Source organism: Dromaius novaehollandiae, chromosome 10 (assembly GCF_036370855.1).
Source record: "Dromaius novaehollandiae isolate bDroNov1 chromosome 10, bDroNov1.hap1, whole genome shotgun sequence".
Taxonomy (NCBI): domain Eukaryota; kingdom Metazoa; phylum Chordata; class Aves; order Casuariiformes; family Dromaiidae; genus Dromaius; species Dromaius novaehollandiae.
In genome coordinates, this window is record NC_088107.1 from 16,953,678 (window position 1) to 16,977,344 (window position 23,667).

The 23,667-nt window shown below is 42.6% G+C and overlaps 2 protein-coding genes across 4 annotated transcripts in view; one reads left to right on the top strand and one right to left on the bottom strand.

Annotated features, from left to right (window-relative positions):
- The window catches only part of ADAM10 (ADAM metallopeptidase domain 10), a 58,235-nt gene extending 47,362 nt beyond the window's left edge, over positions 1–10,873 (bottom strand). The window contains exon 1 of one of the 2 annotated variants that reach the window (XM_064517440.1): positions 10,214–10,873. Coding sequence is in view for 1 of the 2 variants with exons in the window: in XM_064517439.1 (XP_064373509.1) it covers positions 9,499–9,553 (55 nt within the window). In the remaining variant the exon portion in view is untranslated. Of the gene's footprint in view, positions 1–9,498; positions 9,799–10,213 lie in introns of those variants that run through there. The other variant, XM_064517439.1, reaches the window with a different exon arrangement.
- A 480-nt stretch (positions 10,874–11,353) lies between these two features.
- The window catches only part of MINDY2 (MINDY lysine 48 deubiquitinase 2), a 44,628-nt gene continuing 32,314 nt past the window's right edge, over positions 11,354–23,667 (top strand). Inside the window, exons 1-3 of one of the 2 annotated variants that reach the window (XM_026113427.2) lie at positions 11,354–12,200; positions 20,879–20,936; positions 22,110–22,174. In XM_026113427.2, coding sequence (XP_025969212.2) covers positions 11,583–12,200; positions 20,879–20,936; positions 22,110–22,174 — 741 coding nt within the window. In that variant the 5' untranslated portion in view covers positions 11,354–11,582. The remainder of the gene's footprint in view (positions 12,201–20,878; positions 20,937–22,109; positions 22,175–23,667) is intronic. The other variant, XM_026113425.2, reaches the window with a different exon arrangement.

A 23,667-nucleotide genomic window follows, 5' to 3' on the forward strand; every position in this document is an offset into this window, starting at 1 on the left:
AAAAGGGGCTGCTTTATGCACTATATGCCTTTGGATAATTCAGATTTTGGTCACTTCTTCCTAATAGGTACACAGTTTCCAGCTGGGATTCCCCTTCATATTTTTAATATAGTCCAAGCAGTCACAGTAGTGTATGCACAATTAATTGATATCACAGTGCGTATTTCGCAAAAAGTATATTTTCGTATCTTGACAACCAAAGGTCTCCATCCTCTGCCTCTGCACATCCAATACTGATTCTCTTTGCAAGAGTAAGTCTTAACTATGTTTTTGTTCTAGCTGTTGTTTGATATGAAAAATTGCATGAAAAATTTTGCATCTACTTGAAAAAAGCATAAACAGAAGAGATTTTGTGGAAGAAATTAAGAAGTGACTCAAGAGCACTGATCAGAGACCAAAAAAGATAGTTAAAAGCTCCATATGTGGAAAACAGTGGGGAAGAACAGAAAAAACACACGGTGGGGAGAAAAGCACTGTGCTTCACAACAGAGGTAGTTTATACAGTGTTTTTTATATATATAGAAAGCTTTAAGTAGTTTGAGTATTTAAAATATCCAGTCATAGGAATGCTCTTTTTAAGCTACAGATCTATATCTGGAACCTACAGTAATGAGTGATATGATTTCAGTGGTTCTGGTTTCAAAACTGATTATATATGACCCAAATTGTGTCATGTTCCTTGAAGTATTAAACATTAAAAACAGTAAAGAATTAAAGATACTGAGCAATGTATAATGTTTCAAAAACCCAAAAGGTAATTGCATGTTTTCATAGGTAAGTTTTATCACTAGTTAGCATGCAAGTATTCATCCTGTGTGAAACAAAGCCTTGCAGTATTCTGACACATACTTTACCAAAAGCCATCTGACCAATGTTTTCCTCTTGCAAATCCACAGAAGCAACTCTTTCTGAAGACCAGATCATCTACTCATTTCAGAAACTACTTTATGGATCATGTCACTCAAAGCAAGCACTGACTCTTGCATTTTTGTTACGCAATAGTCAAATGTTTAAGCAGTCTGTGACAATTTCCTGCCTTTCTAGAAAGAATGGTCTAACACTGTTACTGTTCAGTCAACGTTTAGTCAATTTTCCACAGAAATTTTTCCCTATTCAACCCCCTTTGAGAAAGAGCATCCCAAAACCTTAGAAAGTGTTTTGGTGAACTATTTGTTTTTTACTGAGACAAATCATTCTTATCCCGAGAGTGGTGATAAAAATACAAACTGAGTGCAGTAAATGCATCACGGCCACTTTTACTAGCGGTAGCACATTATTTTTCACAAAAAGGACCTAGAAATCTTTTTGTCAACCACTTCATTTATGACAAGGTAGAGCTGACGTAAAACCTGAATTGTCTATTGAGAGCTGTGGTATACAGACCCGATCTTATCTACACCAAGAATATGAAATTGGAATACAGAAGTTGCTATTTTTTCAACTCCAGGTTGAATTGATAATGTTTAAACATTTCTGGGCAGTTACATTTCATAGTATTTACTACTACATTCTGATATTTAGACAACCATTGATCGACGCTATAAAACTATGCACCAGTTTCTGCTTCAAGGACATATAACCATTTTTTCATTTTCTATTCTGTTACTTTGTCTTTTTCATCATATGCTGTTCTTACTTGATTGTGTGCATGCAAGCGCTTGCCACGTTGAAAACTGACTCCTCACCTAGATTCGGAGACCTCCTTCCTTAACCTCCTTGTTAAGGAGGAGTGCGAATTCTTCATTTCATGCTCAACTTTTCTAGAATCTGACCTTGGCCAGCAACTTTTTTCTAAAGAAATATCTATGTGCAGCATTGAAGAGATTAAATAAAAAGTCAAATCTCTGATTTTCTCCAGAATCATTAATTCCATAAGAAAAGGCAGGATACCTCATAATCAGTCAGTTTAATCCCACATCAGCCTAAATGTGAGAGTTTTTGGTGTTTTCATGCAACATTTTGTACACTATTTTTGTTCAGATATCTATACCGACAAGGTCCAGGGAGGCCCAAAGACAGACAAATCCATTCCAAAGCTTTGCCTCAACAATGTGTTATAAGACTCTTATGCTACATTAAAAAAAAAAAAAAAAAAAAAAAAATCTTCTTGTGCTGAGACCTGGTATGCAAAAATAAAAATTTACCTTTCCCCATATTTATCACAAGATCTCATTAATACCACGAAATTTTGAGTACCTCCGTGCTGCTTAAAAGGATTGTAATATCTGATCACATAGTCTAATGACCAACGCAAAAGTCAACTGATTAAATGAATACTTCCAAATTTATCACTTTCGTTTAGTAGCAATTCAGACAAGATGATATTGCCTTATTGGCATCTCTTTAAAATTCAAGTAATTGTAGACCACAGATAAACAACGTTCAAATTTCCTCCTGGTAGTGAAAGCTTCTGCAAATGTTGACTCTTCACCATTGACTACAAATACAGTCTAATAACAAAAGTTAATTTTAATTTCCTTTCATTCTTAGTTTCAAAATACAAGTCCACTTCCAATTTTCCAATTCCAAACCAATTTTCCAGAAGCTTCTTATGGGTCTTTAACATTTATCAAATTCATGATTTAAACAACAATCTACATTCACTCTGATCCAAATAAGACATATGGCAAATTCAAAGTTTCAGTAACCAGCATGAGGAATCTTGAGGGTGAAAGATGTTGTCCACGTCTCTCACGTTTCTCTAATCTCTGACAGACTCCCACAAAATGAGCAGAAACATCTCCTAGGGCTCAAAAACTTCCATAAACCAAATACGATTAGCCTGAGTCCACTTCTGATATCAGGCTGGTGCACAATGTAAGTTAGCCTGACTACAAGTAAACTCTTTCCAATTCCAGCTTTCTGAGTAAAAGAATGATATGAGCTAAAAGTATCAACATTAAAGAAAACAATGAATTTTACAATTAACTGACATAAGATAAATGTTAGCTGAAGTTTTAATTTTAAAATCATCCTAAACCTCAGCTAAAGCTTTAAAGTTATCCTAAAGCAAAACATGATACTAGTAATTCCCTTTAAAAAAAAATCATAAAAACTAAGAAGCTGAAGCAGAGAAGTCTACACGTGCTGCAGCGTAGTATAACCCCAAGACTAAGTAACAGATTAAAGTACTCTTAACTTCTCTGTGGTAGGGAGCTATCACTTATGCATCCTTTAAATTGCTATAGATCCATTTTTTCCTCAGAACTGCAAGGTACTCTCTAAACAGCTTCAGGCACTTAGTAAAAAAATTGTAAAGGATGACAATCTACAAAAGACCCAGTAATGCTTCTCACCTCTTCCAGGTCTCACGACCATCTGGAAAGCTGAAAGCCCTCAACCAAGTCACATAGACAGTGCTTCCAAAATGAGTACTGTGACAAGACAGCAACACTACATGGCATTAAAAGGCCTCATAACTCTTCTCTTTGCTTAGCAAGAGTTAGCAAATTCCTTTTGCTTAACTAACAACAGTTTTATACATTCTGTGATTACGCAGGAAACAATGCTATTCCCTTTCCCTTTCTCCAAAAGAAAAAAACTCCTTCCATTTTATGTACCCTCACTACAGTGAGCACTTAAACACTCGTTCTTCTCCTCTTACTGAATAAGAGCAGCTGCATACCACCTAGAGTATATGTTATTTCATAGCTTTTCTAAAAGACTTCAAACAGGGTTGAAATCAAGGCTTCAAAATTAATCTTGCATAATATTACTATTACTATAGTGTCCAAAGTCTCTGACCAATATGCAGTCTCTTTAGTGTAACAGCATGTTTCAGCAACAGAAAAAGACAAGGGAAGGAAGAGAGTTTAGTTGCAATAATATTCATTTGTGGGTATTCTGTATTAAAAAAATTTCAGCACTTTGTTTGCTTTTCTCTTCTATAGACTCAGCTTTTTTTAAATGTTTGTGAAAGATGTGCACTCTGTCACTAAGATTTCTAAAAAGAAATAAAAACAGCTACAAATCAGAAGAAAAACGATTCTCTTCTTCAAGAGAGTAGTTTAATTATTAACTCCAATTTCTGTAACATTCACCATGGTACCCTATAAATTCTTAAGTTAGTTGAGCTGGAAAGAGGATTTTTGCTTCTCATAGATATGTATCTGATACAAGATGTCTCAGATTCTACTCTTGCAATGCTTTGTAATCCATACTGCGTACAAGTGAAACCGCAGGGGCACCCGCAAACTGTTCAGTGCCCTTCACAGAGGTGCATAATGAAGTAGGTGCAACTGCCAGCCACATATTTTGTGGATTACCAGCCTCTGGATCAAAAAGGAAGAAGCTTATCACAGAATCCATGCAGAAAACGCACCCCAGAGAACCAGTAACAAGACCACGCATACACACATATCTCAACCTTGGAGACAAACCAGAGTGATTTTTTTTGTTGAAAAAGTAGTAGTATTTGAATTGAGACTGCAGGACAGATCTACTAAAATAAGCATATGATCAGGAAGCTTGCAGTAAGAAATACTGAACCATGAGTATTCAAATCAAGTTTCAGGTAGCTGCTCTACAAATCTCGTGTATCATGTTGCCACCAGCCAAGCATCAAAGATGGCACAGTGCGCTTCCAGGCAGCCCACTGGAGTAAGCCAGCATCCCTCAGCAGTACAGTGCCGGCACGCTCAGCCTGGGGCCAGGAATGCCTTAGTATAGCCAAGAGTGAAAACGGGGTGGTTTTTGAACCTGAAAGGAAATGCCACACCTAGTTAAGCAAGTTCCTAGAAGACTACCCTATGATTAAAAAAACCCTCAAAAACAAAGCTTTACTTTCATTGGGTTAGAACTAAATTGTACAAAGGAAATACACTACACAGAATTAGGCAGAACATTTGCGTAAAGGTCTCAGGGTGTCACCCTGTGAAAGATTTGTGTGTATAAAGGTCTGGAGGTCTGCCACATCCCTTGAGGGTTGTGAAGAAAGTATCTACAATTGTCTTGCTTTCTGAACGAATGAATCCCACTGGACAGAGTCTGAGGTATATATTCTAACCTTCTACCTAAGCATCCACACACTATGCAAAGGGTAAAATATATCACCCATTGGATTTTAACTATAAGCCTCTTGGCATATTTTGAGCAGCTATATATAACAGTTGTTTGTGAGCCTGTGCTGAATGATTTGCTGCTCAGCTCGTTCATCATGATTATTTTCCCAGTAAAAACCAGCAAGACTTTCCTAGACAAAACCTTCCCAGGCTAGCAGAGTCTGTGGGAGTGCAGCAGTACCCACAGGATGAGACAGCAGAGTTACAGGACACTTAAGCCAATTGGGCATGCAGAAGTCCATGGGACCACATGGGATGCATCCAAGAGTGCTGAGTGAGTTGCTGAGGCCATTTCAAGGCTTGATGTCATCTTTGAAAGATGGTTACTGGTGACTGGAAGAAAGCAAACATCACGCCTATCTCCAGGGAGGAGGACCTGAAGATCTACAGGCTGGTCAAACCTGGGAAGATTATGGAGGAAATCATAGAAGCCAACTTCATGCACACAAAGAAGATGAGTAATAAACAGTACTGAAATTTTACCAGCGTAAACCTAAACATATATTAAGTTTATCTACATCACAGTAAAAGATGACAACATGTAACTTTCCATAAAATAAGAGGATAGACATGGACTGTTCTAAAAGGTGAAGTCTATATTAAGACACTCAGTGTAAGAGTTACGTGACAAAGGTAAATAGTTCAAATACAATCCAAGTTTATTAATGGAAAAAAAATAGAATCTGACTTCATAGACTATTAGAAATTCAATGGTAAGCCTGAATCTTATTGGACAACTCTTTTTACTGAAAGTGTCATCATTGATTTGCAGATTTGAAATGCCAACTTGTGATGAATACCTTTAAGAGAATGATTTTCTTAATTATCATTTGAATTAAGATAAAGATTATCAAAATTTGTTGCATTTCTTCAAACAATTTTCAATCCATAGTTTTTCTCCTTAAAAAGTTTCCTTTACATGAGACTCCATTAAAAAAGTATACATAGCACTCATTCAGTATTTTTGTGCTGAAGTGTATCAAAAGAAACCAAATTTGCAGAAAGTGCAAATTAAGATCCTTAAATATGAACTTGAATAAAGTTTTTAGCTCGGTTAATTAGAAGCCAGTAGTTCTATCATATACCTCCCGACTTGAATTTCACTGAAGAATTAATTCAGGCTGTGGTTTCATGACAACCACCAGAAAGGAAAGTCCTGCTGTCCTTTTTTATCTACCCCTTTTCCGCTCCTTCCTTTTGCTGGCACTAGAACTGATTTGGCTCAAAAAATACACATTCTCTTTTAATCAAGCTAGTTTTGGGTGGAAGAAAAATGTGTGACTAAAGTCAAGCCAGCATCATTTCCCTTTACTGGAAACTAACACCTAGGATACAGTTAGACAGTACAGCATCACCACTGTAACTGCCCACAGATGTCCACTTCCCTCCCCCCCCCCTTTTTTTAAACCCTCTTCCTCCCCACTTCTAGCAACATCCCAGCTCTTCTTTTCCATCCTGGGCCTGGGTCTGCACAGTAAAGCAACAGAACTGACACTTCTGGAAGGAAACTGTTCATTTCCTTTGTTCAGATTAGCAGGTTAGATTGACTCCTCATGCCATCAGACAGCAGAGCTGGGGAAGGAGGAGAGGCGGGAATGCACAACCAGGGCAAGACCAGACAGCGGTAACTCATTAGAGTGGCTCTGCCATACGCATAACTGAACCTTTACATCCTTTCAAAAGTAATCATAAATTCCAATCCCAGGTTCTTAGATCATGGCCAAAATAGGGTGCAGGGTGATTATGGTATTTCAAAGTTACTATCTAAACACCTTTTTTTTTTAAAAAAAAAAATCACCATGGGCATTTCTGAAGCAACTGACAGCTGCCTGTACGAGCCATTGTCTTATCCAGACATATAAAATCCTTAACCTATTTATTTTAAATCCCAGGCATGTGCTAGAGGCTGAGTGCCATGTTAATGAAGGCTAGTACTCTTCTCAATTTATAGCAAGGATGCAGACTAAATCACTCCTATGCTGATCGTTCATAAATGCCTTCCCACAACTCCCCCATGTGTCCAGAAAAAAACAGATTTTCTCCCATGCTAACTGGGAAGCAGGCTGTTCAATATTCAGCAGCACAAGATGTTAATATACAATTCAGAAGCCCTAGCAACATAGAAGAGTGTGCGTACCAGTAAAAAACAAACTTATCATACACTTGCAATGAAGTTCGCCATTTGATCAGCCTTGCAAAAGCATGATCACTCTTGCTAAATCCAAACTTCTTTCTTTTTGGTTTCAATAGTTCTCTTTTCTGTACTTTCTGGCTCCCCCTTTTTTAAACCACCCTCAGCTAGAAGGAAGGGTTCTATCAGTTGTTTCCATTCCTCAAAGCACATCATTATTTACAGATAATTAAGTACTGTTTAATGCATTTGCATGCTTCTTCATCGCATGCAACAGAACATCCTCCTAACAGTTGAAAAAAACATCGCCCCAAACTGAGAACCCCTTCATACATGTCAAAATTAACAGCACCAGCACTGAGAAGAATCAAGCAACTCCAAGTATATTAGAGAAAAAATTAAATAGTCTTAAAACTTTCAAAGCACTACCTATGGGAAACTAACACACACATACCTACTTAAGATAAATTATGCCTTTCCCCAATTACTAAAAAACAGGGGCATGCTTTCTTCCTACTCACAATATTGAAACTGTACTCAAGCTTTACAGCTAGGCAACTTGTTTTCTGAAGATCGCATTTATTCAGTCCCAGTAAAGGGAAAAAAACTTCCAACCCTCCTCCCCACCAAGTGATCTAACATCAGAAGCTGATTAGGTCTGTACTTTAGGTCCTGTCAGACTGAGTCTGACACTAACGTGTTCTGTATTAACCACAGACTGTACAGATGGCTACAAAGCATGATAATATAGATATTGCACTACACTTCATTAGTACTGTAACACTAGTGACTGGTTTTAATTGTGTTCCTGCTACAGAGTCTTAAAAGAACAATTTAGGCTGGAGAAGTAAACAGCTTTTCCATCAATCAAAATGAAGACATTTAATTCTAGACAATTAAATCACTCTAATCTTTCTCCCTCATATAAACCATTAAATTATGCTGCATCTTAATACTTAAATTGTTGCCTTTGTAACTTCAGTTCACAGTTAATAATGAATCATAATAAATTCTATTAATTCATAATATACCTTTAACTATCTAAGGACTACTATAATTAAGTATAAATGGGGTAGACAAGACTTCAGTAATTCTGAAAGAAGTGTTAAACACACTTAGGTATCCTGGAAAAACCTTTCGAGTTCAGCATACGGAACAGCATTACAAAAAATACTAATGGTGGCTTTTTAAAAATTTTTTAATACTTATATAACTTAAAACTATACAGCTTTACAGAGAAGTATAACCTGGAGTCAAGGATTGTGTAAAATTAGTTAGTACAAGATGCACAGTATACGAAGAGAGCACAGTTAACTTGTTCTTTTCAGTTGTTTCCAGTTTGTGTTGTTCTCACAGTAACACTGTCAAAAATCCTGAGTTTGCCTTTCTTGGCATAGATATTGCTGCCTTACTAGAAGAAAAGCGTTCAAGCGCAGAACTCTCTTTCTCCGGGAATTACAAGCATTTACAATACTTGGTCGAGAAAGCCTCGAAACTTGCACGCAAAATCCTAAAAAGTTTCTTTGCGTCAGACTAGCAGCGGGACGAGTCCAGACCACGAGTCCCGTTTCCTTCTCCCGACGGCGTCACCCAGACAGCCGAGCCGCAGCACAGCCGACCGCAGCCTCACACCTGAACGCCGCTTCCCCGCGACGAGCGGGAAGCCGGGCTGCGCGCCGCTCCCCCCGCCGCCCACCCGCGGGCCGGGGGGGCAGCGCACCCTCCCCAGCCGCCCCTCAGGGGCTGCCCCGCAGCACACTCTCCCCGCGCCCACGCGTGTCAGACGCGGAGCCTCCCCCGTCAGACGCCGCCTCACCCCGGGCAGGAGCTGCCCCAGCCGTTTCCTGGTGCCGGGAGGCGATAACCGCCTGGGCCGCCGCCCTCCGCGAGCTCCTTCCCGGGCCTGGAGGGCGCCGAGCCCCCGCCGGCCGGGCCGCACCTCGGCACAGCCCGCGGCCGCCCCCACCCCCCCGCCGAAGGGGCCGGCGCAACTCCGGCGAGCGGCGCCCCGCGGCCGGGCACCTGCTCGGCGTCGCGGGGCCCTGGGGGGGGGGGGCGCGGGCAGGGAGCCCGGGCGGGAGGAGGAGAGCGGAGGCAGAGCCGGCTCGGCCCGCGGCGGGCGGGAAGTCCCGGGAAGGGGCCGGGGCGCGGGCGGCGCGGAGCGGAGCCCGCCCGGGCGCGGGGGACAACGGCACGGCCGCGGCCTGCCGCCGGCCCGGGGAGGCGCGGCGCCCCGCGGAGCGCGGCCCGCCGCCGCCGAGCAGCGCGGCGAGGGAGCGCGGGGCCGCGGGCCGCGCCGGTGCTCACCTCCGGCGCCCGCCGCGCAGGAGCACAGCAAGATGATCGTCCCCGCCAGGTCCATCTTCGCCGGGCCCAGGCCCCGCCGCGCCGCCTACCCACAGCGCATCCGCCCGAGTCGGCGCCGGGATGAGGAGGGGCGAGCGCCGCGCCGCGCCGCCCTCCGCTTTGTCCCCCGCCGCGCTCGGCGACCGCTTCCGCTCGGTTCCGCTCGGCTCGGCGGCCTGACCCGGCGCCGCCCGCCCGCCCGCGCCCCGCGCCCCGCGCCCCGCGCCGCCACTTCCTCCGGCCCCGCCCGCGCGACGCCAGCAGGCGGGGCGGGGCGGCGCCCAGGGCCACGCCCACCGCGCGCAGCGGCCGCCGCCACCACCTTCCTTCTCCTCCTCCTCCCCCTCCCCCTCCTCCGCCCGCGCCGCCGCGCGCAGGGGGCGGCGCCACAGGGGACAGAGGGCGCGCGCGCCTTAAAGGGACAGGCACCCCCGCCCGGGCCGCGCCTTCTCCGGGCGCCGCGGGGGCCGCTCTCCGCGGGCGGCGCGTGCAGGAAAACCGCGGAACCGTGAGTCGCTGGGGAAAACGTTTCACCGCGCGTTTCAGCAGCCCCCTCCCGTGTTACGGGCGCGGTAGGTCTGACACCCCGAGTCGGCCAGTTCAGAGCGTTATTCGCGGTGCTGGTGTTTCTGACGAGTTTCTCAGTTTATTGTCACCCCTTTCCATTTGTTCTTACCCAATTCTGATGTCTTTTCAACGCGAATCTTCCCCTACTGACGCCGTTACGTACAGGCAGCGCTACAAGTTCTGAACTGGGTGATTTCGCTGTTGTCTCATTAAACGTGCACACGGCTGACATGGCATGAGGAACGGGAAATTATGGTGCAGACTGGGGAAGGTTTCGCTCTTCTTTCTGAACTGTGCTCTTCTCTTTTTGAAACCCCCTTCGTTCTCTAAAATCCAGCTCTTCTGCCTTATTTCTCTTAGCAGTCAGTTCAACTGCTGAGTTTTCAAATTGATCCTTCCCTGTTTTATTGGTGAAGTAGGAGGTTGCTGTAAAAGCAGATGATTTTGCAGAAGTACCTACAACGGTATATTCATTTCTGAATTCACCAGAAGAGGTTGTTATGCAAACAGTACACGGAAAGCGCGATTACAGTAAGCGGCACTTCAGATAAGCCCGCTAAAGCTGCTGCAAGAGTTTCCGAAGAAAGCAGACAATGACAAACAGCGCTGCGCAGAGCAGGGAAGAGAAGGCCCTATCTTCCCCAAAACATATCTTCAGTTTGCTTTGCAACGCGGCGCTGAGGCTTTTACCCTTGTAGGGGAAGAGGAAAAGAAGAGGCAAAGAAGAGGTATGGTCATTAGAGCAACGCTGGACTTTAGGGTAACAACAGTGACGTCAGTTCTTACCTATCACGCTCCCCACGTGAGCGTGTTTTGAACGCTTAACGCCTATAATAATAAAAAAAAAAATAAAAAAATAAAAAGCACGCTAAAACGCTCAGAAAGAGAGACTCGTCCCAGAGCGGGCGATGCCCCCGCGCTCCTGGCTGCCCTGCCCGGGCGGGGCGCGCAGGGAAGGCGAGGCCCCGCCCCACCCCAGGGAGACCCCACCCCGCCCCGCCCCGCGAGGCCCCGCCCCACCCCAGGGAGACCCCGCCCCGCCCCGCCCCGCGAGGCCCCGCCCCTCCTCGGGGAGGCCCCGCCCCGCCCCTCCCCGGGGAGGCCCCGCCCCGCCGGCAGGAGTCGGGGCCCCGCGCTTCGCCCCGCCCTTTCCGGGCCCGCGCGCGCCCCGCGCCCCCCCCCAACGGCCGGCGGGCGCGCGCCCCCCCCCCACTACCCTCCCCTCCCCCCCCCCCCCGCCAGGGGCCGCCGCCTCCCTCGCGCCTCGCCGCCGCCCGGCGGGTCCCCCCGGCCCGGCCCGGCCCTCGCGGCGCCCTACGGCCGCGCCGGCCCCGCGGTGACCCGGGGCGGCTCCCCTTCCCGCCCCCACGTCCCCGGCGGGGCGGAGCCGCCGCGGCTGTCATGGCGTCGCGGGCGCTGCTGGCGGAGGATCAGCCGCTGCGGTGCCAATAGAGCGCGGCGGAGCCGGCGGGCCGGGTATGGAGAGCCTGGCGCAGCCCCCGCCGCCTCCGGGCTCGCTGAAGAGCGGCGGCGGGGGCGCTGCGGGCCAGCTCCTCCCGGCGGAGGCGGCGGCGGCGGGCGAGGGCGGCGGCAGGGACGGGCCCGCGGCGGCTGAGGAGGGCGGCGGGCAGCCCGGCCCGGCCCCGCCGCCGCCCCCCGCCGCCGCCGAGGGCAGCGCGCCGCCCGCCGAGGGCGCGGGGCCGGGGAGCCCCGCCGCAGAGAGCGGCCCCGCGGAGGCCGGCTCCGGCAGCAGCGGCGCCCCCAGCCCGCCGGGGGAGGAGTCCCGCAGCCTCGACTCGCTGGAGTCCTTCTCCAACCTGCACTCCGGCTGCCCCAGCAGCTCCGAGCTCAACAGCGACGCCGAGGAGGCGGGCGCCGCCGCGGGGGGCCCGGCCGCGGCGCCGGCGCCGGCGGGGGAGAGGCCGGCGGCGGGCTCGCAGCTGCTCTCGGCCTCCAAGGAGCGCTTCCCGGGGCAGTCGGTGTACCACATCAAGTGGGTGCGCTGGAAGGAGGAGAACACGCCCGTCATCACGCAGAACGAGAACGGCCCCTGCCCCTTGCTGGCCATCATGAACGTGCTGCTCCTGGCCTGGAAGGTACCGTGCGCGCGGGGGGCGCCGAGCAGAGCAGCGCGGAGCAGCGCCGCCCGCCGCGGAGCGGCCGCGCAGCGCCGGGGCGAGCTCGGCGGCGCGGTACTGCGGCGCGGGCGGCTCGCGCCGATCAGACGCGGACTCAGGGCTGCTGTTAGATCTCAGAGGCGCGGCTCGGAAAACAGGCGGCAGCTCGTAGTCTCGCTGGTGCGTTACGTAGGTGCTGCTGTCACGTACAACTCTGCTTCGTTGTCGCCTTTTCAAACAGAAATCTGCATCTAGATGATGCTTTGCTAAACGAGACCTTGTTTGCGGCTCAGTGCAGGTTTCTAGTAAATAACGTTTCTATTTATAGTAGGAAAAGCAGGAGCAATGTCTCGAGAAAATAGGTTATATAGTTATAGGTAGGCAGAATTTGACAAAACAGATTTGTACGAGCAAGTGCCTACACGGTAGCGATGCACTTGTACGGTTATGCAGTGTATGTTGCAATCGAAAGTAATTAGTAAATCAGGTCGTGATGGAGTACAGCTTTGAGACCTAGAAGTTTTTGTGTTCTAATAACAGTTTTGGATACTGACTTACTCTAGCCTTAGAATAGTTCTTTTTAACCTCTAAATCTTTAAAATTGGAGGAGCGCAATTTAAATATAAGGCATAATGTAATCGTTAATGTTTATCTGTAAAAAGGACGTTGGGAGGAGAGAAGCTACTAAGTTGCCATGCACTACAAAACGAGGAAGATTTCCTAAGAAATGCTAGTAATTCAACCCCAGAAGATAGGTGAGACAGTAGAATGATGTCTTAGAGTAGGAAAGTTCTGCGAAAATAGTTTTTCCATCATAGTATCAAGGGAGAGAGATTTGGTATTAGAAGAGTAGACGGCCATTAACAGGTGTAGCAGGTGACATGGAAAGAGATCAAAAAGAGGAAGAAAAGGAACATATTTCAGGGGTATAACTCTCAGGCTTACAAGTCTAGGTATTTTGCAAACTCTAATGTGAGACTTATTACTTACTTCAGTGGTAGAAACGTGTACTCACAGAACTTAACTGATGAAAGCAAGCCAGTTTGGGAGTGCAGGGAAGGATACAAATGCTTGATATTGTACCTGTACATTACTATGTAAAATTCGTGTTGCATTCCGTAGGCTCTTGACTTCAGGAAATAAGTTTATAGACTTTTTCAAGCACAAAAAGGTTTTACTTTTCGTTAGGAAGATGCAGGAAAAAAATGTTTTGGATTTTTTGATATCTACTCAAGCAGTACCTGAAAGAGGAAACCGGCAACCAGAGGAATGTACACTTAGAAAGAAAACAAAAGAAATTGGCTTTTAAAATTAAATTGGAGAGTGGACCTTCCAACAGTCAAGCTTTACAAGAAGTGGTGCTTGCTTGAGATGTTCCATCTTTCGTTCTTTTTCACATGGAAATAGAATATAGTAGATGTTTTTGATGGAAGATAATTTTTCGGACAATTATTGACCTTGTTTTTGAGTTATGGTTTCTGTACGTTTTTCCTGAGCAGAATAGTTCATATATTAGGGCAAAAGCTGTGGATACAGTGGCATTTCTAGTAGATATTAGGACATCAGTGAGAGCAGCACAGGGAAGCTGGTTGTGATTTTAAGCTATTGTCTTATGTAGGTTCTGTCTACCTCAAATGAGCAGAAAGCCCTTTTTATATTTCAGTGTTTAACATTTGCTTTCCATGCTTCCTCTTTAATGTCTAAGGATGAGTACAGGGCCTTGGAGAACTGATTCTGTTACCATTCTGTGTAGTGTTGTTTTTAAAGAAATGGCTACTCCAGGATTTTCCCTTTTAACCCTTCCTTTAGTGAAAGGATATAAATGGAACAGAATTGTCCTTGTTATTTGCACTGAGTTCTTGAGAGAGTTTTGTTCCTTAGCATTCTTATTTTGCCCCCTTATATATAAAATTACATTCTGCTGCTCTCCTCCATCCAGAGTTTTAATTGACATGCTGCTTTGATCAAGTATTACTATGTTAGTGAGAATTAATGTGATACCTGATTTTATAAGTTAGCGGAAATCAAAATGCCTCTTTGGAGTGCCCTAGTATTTCTTGTTGCTAGAATTACAGAAAAGGGTTTTCCTGTTAGCTGGTTATATATTGCCCCTGCCTATAATTTAATTCTCCTACTTAGTGCCTCTCCAAATTAGCCTTTCTTTTCCCCAGTTTATAGTCAAGAACCATGTTGGCATTGTTTGGAGTGGCAAGCCTATTGGCAGCTCATCTGTACACCATTGACAGTAGCCAGCTGCATACCGAGGCTGAGGATGGACATCCACATTCTTCTCACTTCTCCTGAACCAAGATGAACACTAGATTGGGTCAGGTAATTATAATTTGGGATCAAGGGAGCACACCAAGAGATGAAAATAGGCAAAAGCAGAATGAGAATACCATAGTGTGCGTTAGGTGAATAGAAGCTACATGGGGGAAAAAAAACACTGGAGCAAAAAGGAAATGAGAAGGGGGCAGCAATAAATATGTAACAGAGAGTAAGAAGGTAAATCCTAGCACTTTGGCCTATTTTTCCTGTATCAACCACCAACCTTCCTTTTCAGAACTCTGTCCTCTCAAGGTTGAGAGTTTTGGTCATGCTGTAGGTAAATACGGTCTCAAATGACTTCAGATAGCATGTGCAAGCACTCAAAGTTGAGAAATCTTAAAGTTACAATACTAGCTTTCAGGCTTTCAAAAATGCACCCCTTTTGATGTCAGATTTCATATTTATGAAACTTATCCCAGGACTGCAGTGATAGTTTTGAGGTCCAGTACTGTGTGCTAGTTGTGTTTGAATAACAGCCTAAGTTGACTTCACATACTTGTTTGTGACAAGTGGCATGTAATCGTTTTGCTTAAAACCAAAGACCTTGTTTGTTTCTTCCTGCTAAGCTTAAAGCATCCAGAGGATATGTAAGCCATAGTCACAGAAATGTTTTTGTGTGTGTAATGCTAAGAACTTAGGTGAACATTTGGATATATTAAGGAGGACTCAACTTTTCAGATGTTTCAGCACCTCCAATTATAAGCTTCTTACTCCTATGCTAACAGTTTTGTAATCTCTTGTTCATATGTTCCTGTTGTCCTCATTCAAAACAGGTAGGGTTGGGGTTTTTGTTTGTCCTTTTTTTATTTTTATTTTTTCTTTGAGTCAGTCTTTCTTGACTTAGTGAGGACTGTGGGTATTTTATTAATTTGCATACAGGATTGCAATAATAGATACTTCCAGTAAGTGTGCCATATACTCAAGATGTTTCTTTCTGGTGGCTATGAAAACCTTGTTCATTAGTTCAGCAAGGTTGTTCTCTATTCCTAGTCATTATTCAGTTTTTGTTATGTCTTTGAGAGGTGGTTTTGAGATCGAATTTAAGATCTCTGGTTAAGATATGGGTATAAAGACTACTTCAAAATAACTGATTCTTTCAGTATGCTGCATCCATATGTTCTTATCTGTGCAATATTGCTGTGGCAACACCTGGATTTTTAGAAATTCTGAAGTAGCACCCATAAGGACTATTCAATTTTCATTTCAGTAGTACCAGTTTTTTGGAACTAAACTTGTAATAAAGCTGTTTAGCCTGCCACCTCTTTCTTTGAAAGAGAGTTTGGACTTGCAACTTTGAGGTAGCAGATTGAATGTGTAAAAGGATGGGTAAAATGTACAAAAACCTACAAAAACAGTATGATGCTGAGTTGAGAAAGTAACTTGTACTAAACAGCATGGTGACCATTTAGGCTTCTCTTACGGAAATGAAAACAAAAATGGAGTATTGAAACAGACCTTAAACATATATGCAGAAGCATGGGTTGTCTCCTCTGATGTAGAGTAGCTTAGCACAGTGTCTTTAAGCTTTTTTAAATCTGCAGACTCCTCAGATTTTCAGCAAAGCTGTGGCTCGCTACGTAGTTAAGTTTAGCAAGGTAAAGCTTGCTTTTCTAGGTATCTTTGTGATCTTTTGGCATTGCGTTGTTTTTTGTTTGAGAAAGGTCGTTCTTGGGATGTATTCTATGGTAATACGTGGATCAGGTGTTAAAGCTTAACAAATGTGCCAGATAACTCTGATCTGTTTCTTTGGCAGGATGATGTCATGTAGCTAAAGCAATCTGTGAACCATAACTAATTGCACAGAAACTAGTATCTGAAATAGCCAGAGAACAGAGAAACGAATCATTTTGAAGCATGAGATAAGTCAAAGGGAAAACATAATATAAAATGAAAGAAAAATAACAGTAATATTAATAGCACTTTGAAAAATTGATGCATATGGCATATCTTGTGCTAACAGCTTCTTATATAGCAGAATAATCCCACTAGTGCATTTAACAGCATATTCAAAAGTTTTTGCAAATCACAGTCCTCCCAACAAACTGAAGGTTTTGGGAGCTATGTTCCCTGTATGCTCTAGTTCTAATAAAATGGCAGTAACTTTTAGAACTGTAAGCATTACCTATTTGGGCAATTGTTACAATTATGTAAGTAAATGTTATATAACCATACAGGCTTAAATATATCCAAACTGAGGTGCAGAGAAGAGCTAAAGTAAAAAAAAAATTGCTACTTAGAAGTTCTTAGTTTTAGGCCCTTGTAAAAATGGCCTGTTCTTCAGCAGAGCTGAGTACAGCGTAGACCTGCTGATACCCATTTAATTCGTCCAAGGCCGCAGTGGGAGTACTTAGTTTGAGATCTAACATTGGCCCTTTACGTATGGTCTGCTTTTTCTTTTTACTGATGTAAACCTTCTTATGGCCAGAATTCACACCAGTTGCTTTGATGAATTCACTCAGCCTCTATAGTTGTGCATTTTCCAGAGTAGGAAGCCTGATCTAAGTGACTGAAGTAAACCTGTTTTGGGGGGTGGGGGAAGGTTATTGTGTGATAGCACATGCTATCTGTTGTTGTTTATGAAGCTGTTTCTGCAAAGACAAGAGATGCATATATTTGCAGAGAGTATTAATTGTCTTTTTTTGTAGAAGCAGGTTGAAGCTCTGCTTTTCTTTTCCAGAACACTGAATTAACGGGAATTGCATACTTTAGACACGCATGTTCTGAGGCTATAAGTAGTATGCCATTAGAAATTTTTAGGGTCCCTTTCTATATGCATGGTATTTTCAGAAGTATTAGTTTCAATGCAAGACTGTATCACTTAATTTTAAAGCCTTTCTGGACAGTGGGGTAAGGCAACTGAAAATATTTAAAGTTAGTATTTTATTTTCCAGTTTGTAGTCTAATGCATAGAAACTGTATGGGTTTTGCTAGATAAAAGCTGTTTGATCTGAAACTTTGTTTACCTCCTTTTTTATTTTTTATTACAAAGGTGGCTCAACTGTTCCTCACGTGGTTGTGTGAGAAAGATCTTGTTTTCCGCTGCTAAGAATGGGAGGAGAAACAGAGAGAAAAAGAAAATTAGGCAGAGGTAGGAAGAGAGATTGGGGAGGAAGGCCGGGAAACCAGAATAGAGGCGTACAGAAAATGCATGGGAGTTGGGGAAACACTTTTTTTTCTAAAATGTGAAATTAATGTGAAATCTAGCAACAAAGCTCTGAAACCTATTCATAAAGTTTGTCCCTCAAAATCATTATGAACAACAGCAGGTTTTGTTGCTGTTACTTACATTGTTTTTTTACTTCTGATGATTCATGTGGAGAATGAGTATGGCTCTATATCATTTTTTTCTTTCCCCTTAGGTTATAAGGGTGTTTCGTTTTGTTTTATTGGTGTGTTTCCTGTAGTGTGAGTGCTTGTAATGAGTACTCAGAAGTTAGAAGATGTCATGTTGTCTATATGTCCTTAATTCAGTTCTGTTCAGAAGTACTTGTGTCTGTGATGGAGCCCTGTTAGCCCTCTTTAAAGATGGGATCAGTGTTCCATGAAACACGCCAGCCCTGAGATTATGCAATGAAGTAATTCATTTATTTTGTTCATCATTTAATTAAGGAGTTAATTTTGAGATTTAGCTTGTTAAAACATCTAACTATAAGAGAAATTCTGCAGATACCAATAAAATTCACTTGCTTTGTTTCTAAAGTAAAAAAAAGAAAAAGAAATTGCTAAGCATTACAGTTGTGAGGAAGATTCAGATTCTTAGCCAGTGATACAAATGATATCTCCCTTAGTCCATACATTCTGAAACATTAACAAGTTTATGCTACAAGAGCGTAGTGCTGAAAAATGTATAACCCGTCTAATTATGCATTATGGCTGCCATTCGTAATGGAAGCATACATCTAGATTCCCAAATGTGGTGCAGAGCAGAGATCCCTGAGTAATGCTGGCTGAGCTGATATGAATGTTAAAACAACAACAACAACAACAGAACCCTAGCTTCAGTCCTGAAAGAAGCATCACAGTAGTCCTGCTGAGAGTGAGGTAGCATGCTAATTTTCCTCCATGCTATGCCTAGGCATCTGTACTGTTTCTGGTCCCAGAACCACTTCAGGCATAAGTAATTTAAGTAATTCTGTTCTGAGCTGTTACATTGATACGCCTTAGGAGCAGTGCTGAACCAGACAGAAAGAACTCAGATGTGCACAGCTAATGGTTGCCCAGGCTGAAATGCTGCCAGTTCAGAAATGGAAGTCTCAGACTTAGCTTTTTAAACCTGAAGTCTTGTTATCTACGTGGCACAATATTTTGTATTTATGTGCATACTCGATATGAATATTGTGAACTGTATCAAAGATTCTGAAAACTGTTAGTGTATAGAGTGTTAGTGAAACTTAGAGAAGTTTTGGGGAGAGGTTAAGAAATTTTATAAGTAACAATCAGTTGTGGCTCATTCAAAATATTTTGAAAAATTCACATGCCAATGTATATATGTTTGATTTTTTTCTAATTCAAATAATTTTAAGCTGTATTGTAAGCAGTAGAAGTAATTAAGTCTTCTTTCTTACAAATTTATGTCCTGCTTCACTAACAATTTATATCCCCCAACCTTCCACTCCTGCTACCCTTATACTGTCATTCCTTTCCTTCCCCAGATCCCTGACAGTACTATCAGCTTCTTTGTATAGCCACCATCTAAAGATCCATCAACAGGCGATATGTGCTGTGGGCTGTTTCTGACCTAGGTTTGGGCAGACTGTTTAGCCAGTACATAAATAACTGTGGAGATAACAGAGTAGCTTTACCTCCCAAAGTAATATTAACTTAGGTCTCTTTCTTCTTCCGGATTTAATGGACCTTGTCAGAAACATATGTTTAAGACATTTGCCTTTATCAAATATGATTAAATTTGGCCACGTGCTACATTATTAGCCCAATCACAACTCTCTTTCTCAGGAAAGTGATTAAAATAGCAGGTTTCAGGTTGGGAAAGAAATCCTCTCAAACACAATGTGAACAGTGTAATCTGTAGATATACTGTATTTTTGAGTTTGGGATGCTGCATCAAAAACCTTTAATGTATTGTTCTTCGATATCACCACTTTTTACTTTCTCTTTCCTTTCCACACCCAGCAAAGTAGTTGGGCGTTATTAAAGCTTAAGCATGAATTAACAGTTTCACATTGTGCTTTTCTGTGTGTGTGTGTCAAGGAGAACAGCATCAGTGTTGAGGAACTTGATAATTCCTCATACTCAAAATAAACACTGGACTTTCTGTTGTAAGATGTTGAAATAGATACAGGATGAGAAAGAAGATGAAAAACTGAAGAGAAAGACAAAGTTAAATTCTAGGAAAGAGATATTAATTTTCCATTACATAAATATATCATTTTACAGTTAAAGACAGTGCTTTTGTGTTATTCCTTCAGATTGCCAGAAGCATGGCTTTGTATGTGTTTGGTGTTACAAGGGCTTTGCACTTTGGCTGTTGCTAGAGCTGTTGCAGGAACATAAGTAGATGGGATTGAGCAACCAAAACATGCCCAAGGAGCTGGATGGAGGGAATAAATCTGAGATGTGTGTGGCCCTTGCTGCTGCCCAGGTGTTTGGTTTCACCAGGTGACACTGATGGGAATAGGTCAGGGGAAAGGGGAGTGGAAGCTCTGTCACCGAGGTCTTTGTGTCCTCTTTTGTATGGAGTTAAACCAAAACCTTGAAGTGCGAGTGTGGGACACCTGGATGGGGAGACAGGAGGAGCTTCAGTCAGCCTGTCCAGGGGGAGGTCATTTCTTTGTACTTGGGTGAGTCTTGGGTTCCCAGTCCCAGCAGCTGTTGCCAGCAGGTCCTCCTCTTGTCTGTTCACAGCAACTTTTGAGTTGACAGCAGTGAAGAAATACAATGAACTCAAGGTGCCCCAAACTTGTATGAATAAGGTGAAGCTTTCTGAACTAAGTGTAGCTACAGTTCTCTGCCTCTTCATCCTGGGTGTTTGCAGCTGAGCTGATAAGGGGAGCAGTGTGAACTCCTGTAAGATCGAAGGAGATGCTGGTGATATGTTTTGGCAGGAGATGGGAGTCCAGGCTACATGTGAAAGGGGGGGAGGGGAGAGAGAAAGCACTGGGTATGTGTGGTTTCACTAAGAACCAAAATGCCTTCTTAAATTTCTTCTCTTAGCTCGCTAGAGGTCTCAGTAAGGTTCTCAGTCCCAGTAGGTAATGCTGTTATAAACTGGAGAGCCAGATGTGATCAGAAGACTTCAGAAATACAGTGTAGGAAGTATTAATTAAGTATTGTTTTGAAATTTTAAAGAGAATATACTTTTCCTTTCACAGGTTAAGCTGCCACCAATGATGGAAATCATAACGGCTGAACAGCTGATGGAATATTTAGGTTTGTAATTATTGACAATAGATAGTTTCTCAAATTCAATTATCTATTATACTTCTTAGTGAATAGTATTATATGAGGACTGTATTATTTATTTGCTAACTTTTCTTATTCAGCTTTACTTGAATTCACACTTCAAGAAAACCACTGCGTGGTGTACAGTAACTTAAGCTTTTCTTTAACAGTGTTTAAAACTTTCCTAGATTGCTTTCCTACATCATTAGCCTAATGATGCAGGTGGTGTGGCAGTGTGGCTTAGTACACCAACACATTGTTAGACATAGCCTTATTCATGTCTCTGAGAATGTTGTTTTGTTATATGTAATTGTCACAGTGAATGGGGGTGTCTCATTTGCAGGCCACTCCGTTATCAGATTGTCTTTGGCAAACCTGCAGCTGCTTCCAACTGACAAGTCTGTAACTTTGATAGCCCAGAATGATCCAGATGATAGAAGTGCAGTTGCCATAGTTCTTAAGCTATGTGCACCACAGTTCTTTCCCTTTGTAGCCTAATAAATTTAAAATGCTTGAGCTTTATGTGCTAATTTTTTCTGGTTTCTTAAGCAGGAGAGAAACTTGATATAGTTTCTTTCTGCCTGCCTGCCAAGAATATACATTGTTCTTAAAAATATATGACCAAATTTTTCAGTGTAAGAAAAAATAGGTAATTACCTAACCTTGAGTGTCTTCACTTCAATATGTCCTTTAAGAAATCTTGGTGCCTGTATCTAAACATTTCTTCTAAACTGTATTGACAGTGTAATACTGTCTGAACTCACTCCATAATCACAGTTGTCTAAATGTACATACTCTGTCTGTTTTGAAGGCACGCATTAGCTTCTGGAGTTTTCATAGTAACTTTAATTTCAATTTTTTTTTCTCAGATTGTTTAGTTCCTATTCAATTAACATGCTTAGCAGTTGTCAAGTATTTTTCTTACAGTTTAAGAATAATAAAAAAAAGATGTTATTCCTTAATAAGATCTTACTACTTTTTTTATATACTCATTATTTTATTCTACCCTGTGATTTTAATTCAAGCTCTAAAACAATGGGATCTCATTAATTTAATAGAAGACTTAAATGCTTGCATTTATGGTCAGTTACCTTCAGTCAGAAGTGTTCATAGAAATCTCAAAACTTTGAGCGTAAAATAATTTTATTTTCACTTTTTTAGGAGATTATATTCTTGATGCAAAACCTAAAGAGATATCTGAAATTCAGCGTCTAAATTATGAGCAGGTAAGAAGCTGCTCCTAAAATAGTTGCTTATGTCTGACAGAACTAAAATTTTTTTTTATTTCTAGTCTAACTGTTTGCAGTTACAGTTTTCCTGTTTTTCATTTCTGGGCTTAATGTAGACTATGATTTATAAATATTTCCAGTTAATGAAGAAAATCTTAATATCTATGAAGACAAGAAATGATTTTTGGCCTGCAATGAGTGTAATGAAAGACTCTTATATTTACTTTGAAGTACTTTGTCCTCTTAGTTAAAAATGTCCCTGGAGTATTGATAATCAGTTCTGTATTCTAAAACCTGAATCAACAAAACAGCATGTGCTTTTATTTATAGGTATGAAAAAAATTACTTTGTGCTGCTATCATAGATATAGTATAGAAAATCTTAAAATTTATGAAGAGTGTTTTTAAGCATTTTCTAAAATGTAAGTCAAATGAGGGAAGCAGAGAGTAACTACATGGTAAATGCAGATTGATATTGTTTACTTCATACCATGATGACACTTTGCTCTGAATTCACCAAAATCTGTAGTTTATTTTAAAAAAAGAGAGAGAGAGAAAGAAAGAGAATAGGTTTACGGAAAGTTCTGCCAGGATTTTGAATCAGCACCTTGAGAAAGGGCCATAATAAAGTGATTGAGGAAGGCTGAGGGCAAGTGGATGGCTTCCAGAAACCTTTTTTTTCTTCCATAGAAGTCCTGTGGAACACTAGCACAGTTGCAATATTTCATCTAAAGCTTGTACCTACTAATCAGTAGATCTGTTTCTGTTGTTGCATACTTACAATGAGGGACTTAAAGAGCAAGGGGGTTAATGATTCACCTAATGTTTTTTAGACCAAAAAATACTTTCTCTATAATGTTTCATAGAATAATGAGATAGATGATTCAAGTTGAAAGAGACCTCAGGAGGTCCCTAGTTCAAGTTCCTGCTCAGAGCAAGATCAGCTGTGAGGTAAAAGTTACTCAGGGCTTTATTCAGTCTGGTTTTGATGTTTCACACTTCTTAAAGAATGTGTCCTAGCTGCTGTGTATCTTAGTTCTGGGAGGGTCCTTAGTGCCAGTGGTAAATAGCAGGTTCCGCCAAGTGTACTACAGACTTCGAGAATGGCTTGTTAAAAGGTCCTGGCTGTGAAATTGAAGATGTAAAAGAAGAAAATAATGTAAAAATAATTATAATTACGTATGAGGACTCAAGAACTGGTAGTATACTGAGGAAGTATAATAGGGAAGTATACCAGGGCACTTGCTCTTAGAAATCTTCTGTTCTTCTGCATTCTCTAGACTGATCCATTCTGTGACTCCTGCTAGACTTTCATGGAGGATATAAACTGAGCAAGAAGGACATCTCTGTGGGTTTGGGTGGTGACAAGGGAAAGAGGTTGTTTCCATATTATGAAAGGCAATACCATTTGAACCGACCACTACTTCTATTTTATGGCAAAAGTCTTTCTATGTTTAAAGAAAAAAAATGCTATTAGTTTCCAAAAATATT